General features: G+C 38.8%; 1 protein-coding gene across 1 annotated transcript in view; it reads right to left on the bottom strand.

Annotated features, from left to right (window-relative positions):
• The window catches only part of LOC150088287 (cubilin-like), a 1,623,406-nt gene that overhangs the window by 328,022 nt on the left and 1,281,592 nt on the right, over positions 1-13,792 (bottom strand). Inside the window, exon 37 of the mRNA XM_090370104.1 lies at positions 13,047-13,235. Coding sequence (XP_090226230.1) covers positions 13,047-13,235 — 189 coding nt within the window. The remainder of the gene's footprint in view (positions 1-13,046; positions 13,236-13,792) is intronic.

The following is a 13,792-nucleotide window of genomic DNA, read 5'->3' as shown; positions in this document are numbered from 1 at the left end:
ATTCAAATTGAGGAAAGACAATTGTAGACTAGATGTGTGGAAATTTGCCTTTAGCCAATGGGTAGTTGATTGCTGGAACTGACTTCCATCTATTGTTGTGGAAGCTGTTTATGCTGATTTTAGTTTGTCTGAACTACACAAACATTTGGAGTGACCGGATTTGTGAAACGGGAATGGTTTTTTTATTTATTATTTATTTTTTTTTTGGCTGATGCTGTATAAGCTTGCTCTCTTGCATCATATGCCAATGTTAATGTTAATGTCAAACTAGGATATCGCCATTCGACTCGGCAGCCGAAACCACTCAGCAAATCAATAGTAAACTACAACATGGCTGACTATCTTAATGCATTCAACCTCCAAATTAATAGCCTAAAATCAGCACAAATAATTTTTTTACTAAAGGGCAGCCCAACAACATTGGAGCCGTTGCTCAATGGCTCCTCAATGCCAGGTGTTCAAATGCACAAAGACCTGGGGGCCGTTTTTGACTCCAAGTTATCCTTTAACCATCACGTAAATCTCATACAGTCAAGGCTGACTTCACTATGCTGGTACATAGTGAAGTCAACAACTTCACTACGAAGACAAACAACAGCTGCTACACACCAACAACCCGTACCTGGTTAAAAGATACATTGTATCAAACCTATACTGGACAATACAGTATGCTTCGGAGATATGAGACTTGGCTGCCAAATCCAACATTAAAAGGATATTCTCTGCCGAATTCTGGCTTCTAAAATGGGCTTACACCAAACTCCATCTTTCCTCAGCTCTCAGATCAACACGGTTAGCAGATGTCCTTCAACTTCGCAGGCTGCGATCCTACATCAGAGAAAGAAGGCTGCTGTTCACCGTCAAGATGGCCACTGGTAAATTTATAGAGCCAAAATTCTGGGATCACTGCTCTTTGCACATTCCTCCCCCCCCTTATCTCTGGTCTTCAGCAAAGCTACTAGCAAACAATAACTGGCTAGTACTAACTTTCAGATTACTGCCAAAGCAAATTCTGCCCTCAATGCAAGCGATCGATGGTGGCCTCCAAGAGGTGGTCAACAATTAAAAATACAGGAAGGGAATCCTCATCAAACTGAAAATGTAGAACTGTGCTTTTGTCTTCCAATAATCTGGATTTATGTAACATATATGTTTTTTTCATGTGCATCACTTTTGTAAATATGTATTGTAAACCCCTGGCACCTCCATGCCATGCTATGACGGGATTAATTGTATGTATATTGTGCGGCAATTGATGAACATCAAGGCGAGATCCAATCTTCCTTACATTTCGAGGGTACAGCTCTAAAACGGTGTTCGCAGGCCGGCCGCTAGTTAGTACACTGGACCAAACCTATTGGTAACTCTCTAGGAGGCTTCCAGATCAGCTAGTGTATAATCTTGCTACCTCTACTCTGCCAGATAGTCACTGGAGGGAGTCTGAGTGGTGTGTATGCGGGGGGGAGAGAATTGTCAAGGCCATGCTATGTCAAGAATCTGGGTATATTCTTACCATGTGTACGCCTTATCCAAAAATTTCATTACCATACAGCATGTCCCCACCCACTTTTTCCTACTATTGAATACACCAATCGTCAAAATAATAGAGTAAGCTTATCTGCGAAAAGATCTAAACCTCCCAAACACTTCCTAGTTCATTTCACAAATATATGTGGTCTCAATTCTAATCTCAACGATGTCCATTTCCACTTGCAGTCGCACTAATCCCACATACTTTTTCTCACAGAATCTCAATTATTGGTTGATTCAAATGCTACTCATCTCAGTTGCCTTATTCACTGTATGATTCATTTCGCCTCAAACGTGGTACTTGTGAATATGTCCGTTCCGATATTCCCTGTCAGAGAATTGGTAATTTGGAATCTCCTCTCTTCGATCTTCTCTAGCTTAAAATCTCTCTACCTCTATCTCTCTATCTCTCTTTCTCTCTCTAATCTATCTCTTTCTTTTCTGAAATTCATCTGCTGTTTCTACTGTTCTCCCAACTCCACTAATCACTTGGAGCTCTTTGACTTCCTCTCTTTGCAATTTGACTTTCTTCAATCCAACTTTCCTAACAGTGAGGTAATTTCTGTGGTGATTTAATGTTCACATCTCCAGCGGGCTTTCATTTTCTAGCCACACTGACCCAGCTGGTCGAGATGCTTTTGCAATTTCTAATGACATTGCACAGATTGTACTTTTACCTAACCGTACAGCCAACATGCTTGATCTTTTTCTCACAAACAATCCTTCTAAGTACACAGTTGCAGTGAGCGGTTCTTTAGCTACCTCAGACCACAACTTGGTGATTGTCTCTTCTCCAATGGAGCTTTTATCTCATGGCTATTCCCAACCTCATATTGTTTGGCATTACAAGAATGCAAAATGGGATGGCCTGCTATATTTTTTTCTTCTTTTCCATGGTCGGACTACAGTTTCAAACCTTCTGATGTCAACGTTTGCTCTGTTCTTGCCAGCAAAATTATTCTTGTAGGAATGGAATCCTTAATTCCACACTCCACTTTAAAATCTCGTCCTTTATCTCAACCTTGGTTTTCCAATAATTGTGCTAAGGCTATTCCAGAGAAGAACATTGCATTTCATAATTGGCTTGTTTCCAATTCTTCAGTTTCATTTTCTGCCAACACCAAAGCTCATAACAATTGTAAAGCAGTCATTAATCAGTCCAAACTAGATTTTGAACAGGCTAAGAGTAGAAAACTTGCTTCTTGCCCTAATGGTAGCTGGGCATTCTGGTCTCTTGCCAAAGCTAACTTTTGCCCATCTGAGCTGCCACCTCTGTCAAAACCAGATAGTTCTGTTGTCACTTCAGCCAAGGTTGAAGCTGACCTGCTAGCATCCCATTTTTCTTCCAACTCATGTATTAATGATCTTAGTAAAACACCTCCCAAAATTCCCAAAACGCTCCATTCAATGCTTCCTGTGGTCTTCCATCAAAAGGATGTCAGAAGGATTTTGACGAATCTCGATGCTAAGAAAGCTCCACGTCCTGATGGTATTTCTCCACTTGTTCCGAAAACCTGTGCTCCTGAACTTACTCCTGTTCTTTGCTGAATTTTTTCACTTTCTTATTCCCAAGGCGTTTTTCCTTCTGCTTGGAAATTTGCTCATATCCAGCCAGTTCCTAAAAAGGGTGACAAGTCCCTCCCATCCATTTATCGTCCCATTGTAATTACTTTTACTCTTTCTAAAGTAATGGAGAAATCAAGTAGCATTAGTATTAGCATAGGCATATGATGCAAGAAAGCAAGCTTATGCAGCATCAGCAAAAAAAACACTTCCACTTTACCCCTCTGTTTGTTCGAAATACCTGTCCAGCTGAGCCTTAAATTTAATTAGGCTATCAACTTCCAAGACAAGGGATAGAAGTCTGTTCTACCAACCAACCACCCACCCGCTGGCTAAATGCAAATTTCTGCACATCTATCCTACATCTATGTTTCCTTAATTTGAATTCATGCCCTCTCAGGTGATTATTCTGCACAAGAGGAAGAATCCCATCAGCACTGAGCATGCTCAAACCATTCCAGGCTTTATACACCTCTATCAGATCACCTCGCTGGTGCCTAGTCTCCAGACACTGTAATTTGTTAAATTTAAGCCTTTCTTCATAAGTTTGTTATTTGTTTCTTTGTTATTTGGTTTTCAGGAGCATTAGCAACTAAGGCCATATTGCTCCGGGGATATGCGGTGGTCATTCCCTGACCTTTCCGCATCCTCCGTATGCGGTGGTCACTGGCTTGAACCCTGGTCTAATCAAAAAGCGTGTGCTATGCACTGCTGCTCCTTCCCACCTGGCTACGAAGGCGCCCCTTTCTTCGTAAGAGCAACCCTTTGTTCCATTCACTAATCTTGTTGCCCTTCTCTGTACTCGTTCCAGCAGCTCTACATCCTTCTTGAAATGAGGCCTTCAGACCTGTATACAGTACTCTAGGTGTGGCCTGACCATTGCCTTATATAAGGGAATATTCATCTCCTTATCCCTGCTAGAAAAATTCCTATATATCATCGACAATACACCATGAGATACTCTTGCAGCTTGTCTGCACTGCTGAGAAAACTTCATATCTGCCTGCACAACCATCCCCAGGTCCCTTTCATTCTCTACCACTGTCAGTGTAGTACCACAGAGTTGATACATTGCTCTGGGGCTGCTATTTCCCATATGTAGTACTTTACATTTGTCGATGTTAAACTTCATTTGCCACCTCTCAGCCCATCTGCTCAACCTTTCCAGATCCTGTTGCAGTAGCACAGTGTCAACAGTGTCCTTGACAACCCTGCCCACCTTCGTATCGTCTGCAAACTTGGACATTAAGCTTGATATACTATCATCAATATCATTTATAAATACAGAAAACAATAATGGACCCAATACTGAACCCTGAGGGACTCCACTAATAACATTAGTCCACGATGAGCAGTGTCCATTGATTACCACTCTCTGTTTTTTTCCCCCTCAACCATCCTTTTATCCATAGCAGCAATTTGCCTCCAATGGTACCCTGCTCCAATTTGTGCAGCAGTCTTAAATGTGCAACAGTATCGAAAGCCTTTCTAAGATCCAAGTATATAATATCAAAGTTATTCCCTGCATCCAGTTCTTTTGTGACTGCATCATAGTATCCAATCAAATTGGTCAGGCAAGACTTCCCCTTAACAAAACCATGCTGTGTCCGAGCTATAACTGAAGTCTTGTCTAGATGATCCTGCAGTGCTTCTTTAACCAGTGCGTCCATTACTTTTCCTGGAACAGAAGTTAAACTCACAGGTCTATAATTACTTTTGTGAATTGGGGCCACATTTGCACCTCCAGTCCATGGGTACTTCCACTGAGTCCAAGGAAGCTCTCATAATTATGGCTAAGGGTTTGCTTATTTCCTTTGTTGCCTCCTTTAATATAACTGGATAGATCCCATCCACCCCGGGTGCCTTTCTTGTGTTTATCCTCAACAATTTCTCCTCCACTTTCCTCTCAGTTATTACAAGATTCTCTAGCTTACTGCCAGAGATGAATACACCTCTGGCATTCCCCTCACTGAATAACTCCTCATGTGTGAATGTCGATGCAAAATATTCATTTAGTTTGTTAGCTACTTGAGCAGGTTCATCAACAGTTGACCCGTCGATATCAAGTGGACCAATCTGATTCATCCCCTTCCTTCTAGAATTTACATATGTAAAGAACTCTTTGCTGTTTTTCTTTGTATCCCTTGCCAAATATTTCTCGTAATCTGCCTTCGCCTGCCTAACTTCCTTTGTAACTTGGTTACAGATCAACTTGTATCTATCATAGGCTTCTGTGTCACATGTTAATTTGTATGTATCCCATGCATTTTTCTTCTCTGCCATATGTCTCATTAGTTTTTCTGACATCCACTTAGGCCTAAACCTTGAACAATATTTCTTAGTTGGTATGTAAAGTCTAGTAGCTTCCAAGATAAGTTCTTTGAATGCTTCCCATTTTGAATTTGCTGTTGGTAACATCATCAGTTGGTCCCAGTTGTATAGAATTTAAATACTGTCTCAGTACATTGTAGTCGCCTTTACGAAAGCAATAACCCTTCCCTTTACCCCTAATGGTAGTTACCTCTTTGAGTAAATCCCACTTCAGCACACTGTGATCACTTGCAGCTAGTGGTTCATTTACCTGCAGATTCTTAATGCATGAAGAATCACTACTGATAATCAAATCAAGAGTATTACTCCCTCTAGTTGCCTCCCGAACATGCTGATGTAGAAAACAATCCTCCAATAAATACACAAAAGCCTTGCTAGTGTGTGAGTGACCAGCCCCCAAATTCCAGTCAATATCTGGGAAATTAAAATCCCCCATTATAAGACTCTCTGATTTACTGGCCCACTCTATTTCCCTGTACAGTTTCTTATTATACTCATCAGAGTCATTAGGCCTATAACACACTCCTACTCTCAATTTTGATCTCCCAATGCTTATGACACACCAAACTGACTCGACACTGCAATGTCCAGTGGTGTCGACTGGCTTCACTTCCATGGATTTTATGTATTTCTTAACTAATAGCATAACCCCTCCTCTCTTCCTATCCTGTCTATCCTTTCTGTAGACATTGTACTCCCCAAATTCCAGTTCTGCATTCCTTATATCTGTGTGACACCACGTCTCTGAAATTCGCACAATATCTGCCTTTGATGTTTTGAGCAATACCTCAAATTCATCAAATTTATTTACTAAACTCCTAGCATTGGTGTACACGCAAGTATACATGCACCTGTTCTTTTTCTTGGCTACCCTAAAACATCCCATGTGTTTACTTGTAACCCAATGATTCCCAGCAGTCTCTGAAATATCCTGCATCTTATTTTCCAGGCTGCGGCTCATTCCAATAGAAGCAGTGGGAGAATCACTTTCACCTTTGCCAGTGGCTACTGTTAATCTATTAGTTCTTGTATCCCCCCAATCTAGCAGTTTTCCGACCCACCTAACACTGCCTCAATAGCATCAGCAAACATTCTTGCACCCTTTATATTTAAGTGTATCGCATCCCTGTAGAAGCAGTCTCTCCTGTTAACAAGCACACTTCTACTCTCAATTTTGATCTCCCAATGCTTATGTCACAACAAAGTGACTCGACACTGCACTGTCCAGCGATGTCGACTGGTTTCACTTCCTTGGGTTTTATGTGTTACTTAACCAATAGCATAACCCCTCCTTCCTTCCCATCCTGTCTATCCTTTCTGTAGATGTTGTACTCCCCAAATTCCAGTTCTGAATTCCTTATATCTGTGTGACACCACATCTCTGAAATCCCCACAATATATGCCTTTGATGTTTTGAGCAATACCTGAAATTCATCAAATTTATTTACTAAACTCCTAGCATTGGTGTACACACAAGTATACCTGTACCTGTTTCTATTCTTAGCTACTCTAACACAACCCATGTGTTTACTTGTACCGCAATGGCTCCCAGCAGTCTCTGAAATATCCTGCATCTTGTTTTTCAGGCTTCTGCTCATTCCAATAGAAGCAATGCAAGAATCACTTTCACCTCTGCCAGTGGCTACTGTTAATCTTTTAATCTTTGTATCCCCCCCAAGACAGCAGTTTTCCGACCCACCTAACACTGCCTGGATAGCATCAGCAAATATTCTTACACCCTTTCTATTTAAGTGCGTCCCATCCCTGTAGAAGCAGTCTCTCCTGTTAACAAGTACAGTCCAGGCTAAAAAAAAATTCTACCCCTTGAGCCTTGCACAATCTTTCCAGGGCCGAATCGATTGACAAGGCTCTCATCATATACTTCCCTCCTATCGTGTCTGGGCAGAATTGCAGTTAACCGCCAACTCTTAAACTACCTAGAAACCTTCCGTGTGTTCAACGTTTGCTTGTATGGATTCCATCAATGTCGATCCACTGGTGATATTCTGGCTTATGTTACCAGTTTATGGACAAATTCAATGGAAAAAGTTTGGTGAAACACATAAAGTTGTTCTTGACATCTCAAAGGTTTTGATCATGTTTGGCCTAAAGGTCTTCTAAATAAGCTTCCATCTTATGGTCTGCCAACTGTATTTTGTAATTGTTCATCTAGTTTTCTCTCTGATTGCTCACTGAGGGTGATGGTAGATGGCTCTCTGTCTTCTAACTTCTACAAAAATGCTAGTGTCCTCCAAGGTTCAGTTCTTTCCCCCACTCTTTTCCTCTTGTATATTAATGAACTTCTTCCATTTACTGGAAACCCTATACATAGTTTTGCCGACGATAGCATATTGCATTCCACTTTCCATTTTGAAAAACCTTGCCCTGCTCAATCAGCTTAAACTTCTCGAATATTAGCCACCAATTCCTTAAATGCCGATCTCCAGGTAAGACAAAGACAACTTAGTTGATTTCAATCCTTCTAAAACTCAGTCTTGTCTTATGTCTTGTAAAAAGGATTCTTCTACTCCTATGGTTATCTTTGGTGACACTCCAATTTCTAGGCAAAATGATACATCTCTTTTAGGGATTACCCTGACTTCTAATCTCTCTTGGCACAAGCACATTACAAATATTGCTTCCTCTGCATCTAAAAAACTTGGTTTTCTCTTTCGCTCTCAGTGTTACTTTTCTTCCAAACAGCTGTTCACTCTGTACAAATCGCAAAACCGCCCTACCATGGAATATTGTTCCCACATCTGGGGCGGTGCTCCCAAAACCTCTCTCAGTCTCTCCACTCTCTGTTTCTGCTGCATGCCTTTTCTACAGATACTCCCATGGGCACTTTTCTTCTGAATTGGCTTCTATAATTCCCGCTTTCTCTTTCAAAACAGTCCAAAAAGTGCTACCACCAGACAAATCCATTTACTGTCCAACTTCAAACTCAGAGAACCAACTTTTCATCTTCCTCGTTTATTCATTTTACTGCTGTTTTCTGGAACAATCTTCCTTCATATGTATTTCCTGAAAATGACGGTCTACAGAAGTTCAAGTTTAATGTCAACAAATATCTTCTTTCCTCTTCTCAATCTCCAACCCAAGCACGGTACTAAGTACTATAGGTTCTAATACCTTTCGTGTTTGGGGTTTTCATAAAAAAAAAAAAAAAAAAAAAAAAAAAGAGAGTTTCTATACCATTCTGTAATGCATACAGTTTTTTTTTTTTTTTTTTTAATTATTGGCTGTATGCCATTATATTTTAGAACATTTTGTATTCAGTGAAATTTCAAATTGACGAAATTTCAAAATCTGCCAACATTTCATCTTCGTAAAGTTTGTATAATATCTTAGTTGCCTCAATTCCCCCCCTTTCGTCTACATTGCTACTGCCACTCGTTCTTTGAATATTGTGCAAAATATCGGAATCACACGAATATTCAGCTACTGTGACCATGTAAACATAGACACGAGAAATTTACTGGAAGGTATGGATCACTTATTCTCTGAAAAACAGATGCCCGTTTCCTGGAGTAAAGGGGAATGGGAACCCAGTTTGACCAGAGGCTATTATCCATGTCAGGAATCTTCTTAATCCTCTGACCTGACTATGGAAAGCATATTGACTAGTGCGACTGCTCGGTATGTCACTGCATAGGTTTTATGGACACCACTAACAGTGTGAAACAGTAATCCCTTTCACCCTTAATTTTTGCTTTCTAAGTACTTAAATTGCCTAAAGGCCAGAGACGAGAACAATGCCTACAAAGTTCTCTCATGATCTATTCTTTATATGGAAATTTTCTTTGTTCAACGGAAACTATTTTTTGTAATTTCCAAGGGGAATCAAAAAAATTCGTTTTAAAGAAGTTCATTAAACAGCAGTCCGAATGTATTAAAATCAAAAATGAAGCAATTTTAAAATATATAACTGATTGATTGCATCATTAAAATGCTGGGGATGAGGCTCCACTCACCCAACCATCGTTTGGGCTCTGGATACTCAATAATTGAATTCTGTATTTCATTTGTAAAGTAAATGATCGTCTTAACAATGGGCTCACAAATTTTCAAAAAAATTAAGAATGGGCTCTCACAATCCCACTATAGCTCACCACTGGCTATGTTTAATAAGAATAAAAACAGTTACACTAATACTAGAGCACATTGAATAAATTTGAAGTAATGATAAAAAACTCAAATGTAGACATTGTGGGGATATCAGAGACATAGTGTATAAATTATAAGGTATTAAGAATTTTAATATGGAGAGTACAATGTGTACTCTCTGTATTCAAATTCTAGACAGATAGGACAGGAAGGGAATGATACTTTTAATTAAGAAGCACATAAAATCTAAGGCAGTGCATCCAGTGAACATGGGTGGTCACTGCAATGATGGGTCAGTTTGGTATCACATAAGCACTCAAAAAATAAAAATAAGAATGTGTGATAGGCACAATGACTGTGATGAGTATAACAAACAAGTTGTTGTTGTTATTTGGTTTTTAGAAGCATTAGCAACTAAGGCCATATTGCTCCGGGAATATGCGGTGGTCATTCCCTGACCTTTCTGCATCCTCCGTATTTGGTGGTGACGGGCTGGAACCCCGGTCTAATCAAGAAGCATGTGCTACGCACTGCTGCTCCTTCCCACCTGGCTACGGAGGAGCCCATAACAAACAAGTGTACAAATATATAAGTAAATCAGAATGTCTCATAATGGGGGACTATAACTTACCAGCTGTTGAGTGGACCTTGTGGGTTAGTCACTCACATGACAGTAAGACTTGAGGATTTATGGGACAATTGTTTCCTATACCACATTAGAGAGATCACAAGAGAAAGCAATATTTTTGATCTGATTATGCAGATCAAAAATATTGATTTCTCTTTTCTTTTATGTTCTAATCACAGAATTAGAACATAAAAGAGGACTAGGTGCTCTTTTATGTTCTAATTTTTATGTTCCAATGATTATGATATATTGATGTTGTATTTACTTAAATCCAACCGGGCTAGCCGGCTGGGTAAAGTGCCTGCCTGGCAACCCAAAGGTCGCGGGTTTGAATCCCGCCTCAGGCTTGGATCAGAGTAGTGGATAAACCTTGGGAGGTACATTATGGCCACAGTAGCCGATGGGCCCACAAATAACAAAAAAAAAAAAAAAAAAAAAAAAAAAAATTACTTAAAGATATAACTACTGTCACGGGGAAGGGGAGGGGAGGGGATTTAGTTTACCTAAAGGTGTCTCAGACAGTTTTTAAATTCTATGCAGTTGGACAAACTGATGAAGTTACCAAAAGTAAATTCTAAAAGGGAAGCATTTAGTGATGTTATCATGAAAGCGACTAGGCTTTTTATGCCAACTAAGAGATACAATTCAAGCCAAAGACCTAAATGGATGTCACATGAACTAATGAGAATCTTGGCAGCAAGGAAAAATGCATGTGATGTATATAAATTATTAGGTGATACAAATGGCTACAGTAAATATACTGTAGCCATTTGTATTTGTATTGTACTACTCTGCAATCAAGTCACAAAAGAGGTTAGGCAAGCTAAGGCAGCTAAAAAGAGAATTCTCTGGCAAAAAATGATAGTGCTGGGTTGATGAGTCAGTTTGTACTTCTGCTTTATATGTGTAAATAGAAGGAAGGGGCTGAATCACATAGATATGAATGGATTAACTGCGGATGGTCCTGTTTGGGTTGTGGACAAACTGAATGGGTATTTTCCATCTACCTTCAGACACAAGAAATTTTTTAGATATACGGATGCCAGAAGTGAGGGAGCTGAATAATTTTGTGATAACTGAGAGGAAAATGATAGAGAAACTGTTGAAGCTAAATGTAAAAAGGGGAACCTGTGATACATAGGATCTAGCCAGTTAGAGTTAATGATGCAGTAAAAGAGAAAAGCAAACCTATTCAGCATTAGCATTAGTCAGGGCACATGATGCAAGAAAGCAAGCTTATATAGCATCAGCAAAAAAAACAAAACAAAACACACCCCCCCCCTTCTCATTTCATCCATCCACTCGCTTCAAATGTTTGTCTAGTTCTGCCTTGATCCTCTATTTCCATGATTATGTGACCAACACGGGATTCGTATATGGACTGCAGATGTGCAAATGTATCTCCAATCCATGAAGCTGGATCAAAGGAAGACAGGAATAATTACAGACCTGTTAGCTTGACTTCTGTTCCAGAGAGAATAACAGATTCACTGGTTAAAGAAGTAATACAGGATCATCTAGACAGGAATGCAGTTATACTGCAGTCACAGCATGGATTTGTTAAGGGGTTATCTTATCTGTCCTATCTGATTGGATACTATGACACTGTAACAAAGGAACTAGATATAAAAAATAATTTTGCCGTCGTATACTTAGATTTCAGAAAATCTTTTGATAGTGTTGCACATGGAGGACAAATTGCTGCTATTGATAAAAGGATGGTTGAGTGGGAGAAGACAGAGATTGATTATAATTGGCACTACTTTTCTTGGACTAATATTATTAGCAAATTCTCCAGGGTTCAGTGATGGGCTCATTTTTCTTTTCTATATTTATTAATGATATTGATGAAGGCATATAAAGCTTAATATCTAAGTTTACAATTGATATGAAGGTTAGCATGGCAGTTAATCACAGTAGTCAGGATATGCTACTGAAACAAGATCTAGAAAAATTAGGTAGATGAGTTGAGAACTGGTAATTGAAGTTTAACGCTGACAAATGCAATATACTACATATGGACAGCAGTAGTTATAACACAGGAGTATGTGTTATAACAGTAGTTATAACACATACTCATGGTAACAGAAAATGAAAAAGAATTGGGGGGATAATTTTGTTGTCAGATATGAAGTTTTCTTAGCCGTGCAGACAAGCTGCTTTTTTTGTTCTCTTTTCTTTTTTTTTTTTGACTGATGCTGTATAAGCTTGCTTTCTTGCATCATTTTCCATCTACTGCTACTAGTGCATACTGCTTGGTACTAGATGCTAAAATAATTTGGCCACTTCTTCCTCTATTAAGCATAATTATGGTATCACATCAGGTGATGACAAAAATTGCACACTGCCTTGAACTGTCTCATTTCACAACAGCTTGGCCATTGCTTAATGGTTTGTGTGTGTGTGTGTGCATGTATATTGGCCATGCCGTGGCTGTTAGGCATGCAGGAATTTTTTAGATCTTGAACATGGAATTATACCCAAGTTATGAATGCTGATTCCAGAATGAAGATACAACGATAGCAGTGCCACCTTAACTGCTGAGCTAAATAGGCTGGTACTCAAAAGCATCAGCCTTTCAGGGTGTTTTCTTATTTTGTGTTTTTTTATATATTTATTTTATTGTTCTGATAAGAATTTCATGGTTTTTTATTTATAAACAATAAAATCTATATATACTTTTAAAATAAATATTTAATGTTGCTCACTAAAACATGTATTCCATCAACTATAAGGTGGGGGGGGGAACGTTATGTTATTAGCAGAGGGCAGCCAAATTTCCTAAAGCAGCCCTGAAGGAGGAGATTATGGAAATAAGGTAAAAGTTCTGTACAAAATGAAATAAAATTTCCAAACATTATTTAAGAACTAAATAACAATCACATACCTGATTTTCTGTAAGTAGCCCTGAAACCTTTAAAATTTAATGTGTGATCAGACTCGAATACAATAAGCATGTAAGTTTCAGAAGAGAATGGACCAGGGACACTCGTTCCACAGTATTTTCCCAATGAACTTGAAGATGCACTGTTACCATTATAAATAGTTACTGAGTCAAAACGGCAATCTTCTTCGTCTGATGTAATAAAACAATGCAAAAACATAGCAAATTTCATTCAAAGAACACACACAAAATGATAAAAAAAAAATTATAACAAAAATATTTTAATCTATAAAATCACACATGGATAAAACTATTATAAGGTTATGAGTTATATCTACTTACTATAATTCTTGGACCGAATCTAAATATAATTTGAAAATTTAAAACTGTGTAAAGTGCATTCCTTACTACAGTAAATTCCTTCAAAATCTGCTAAAATTGGAGTTAAGGCTTCTCAGATTTCTGAAACCAAATGCCTAATTAGAATTGCTGTTGATGAATTGCAACAAATGTTCAACCATTCATCACAAGGAACCAATTAATGATATCATTGATGGTATTATTACTCTTTTTCGGACAATGCACACAAGGGGACATAATTAGCATTATCAGTGCATATGATGCAAGAAAGCAAGTCTATATAGCATCAGCCAAAAAAAAAAAAAAAAAAACACCCTTTCCATTTCATCCACTCCAAATGTTTGTTGAGTTCTGCCTCGATCTTATTTCAGTTGCTCACCTCCACTACA

This window comes from Mastigoproctus giganteus, chromosome 3 (assembly GCF_048544385.1).
Source record: "Mastigoproctus giganteus isolate SK-2022 chromosome 3, ASM4854438v1, whole genome shotgun sequence".
NCBI classification, from domain to species: Eukaryota; Metazoa; Arthropoda; class Arachnida; order Uropygi; family Thelyphonidae; genus Mastigoproctus; species Mastigoproctus giganteus.
Note: the sequence above shows the minus strand (reverse complement) of the source record. Positions and strands in the feature narration are given on the sequence as shown.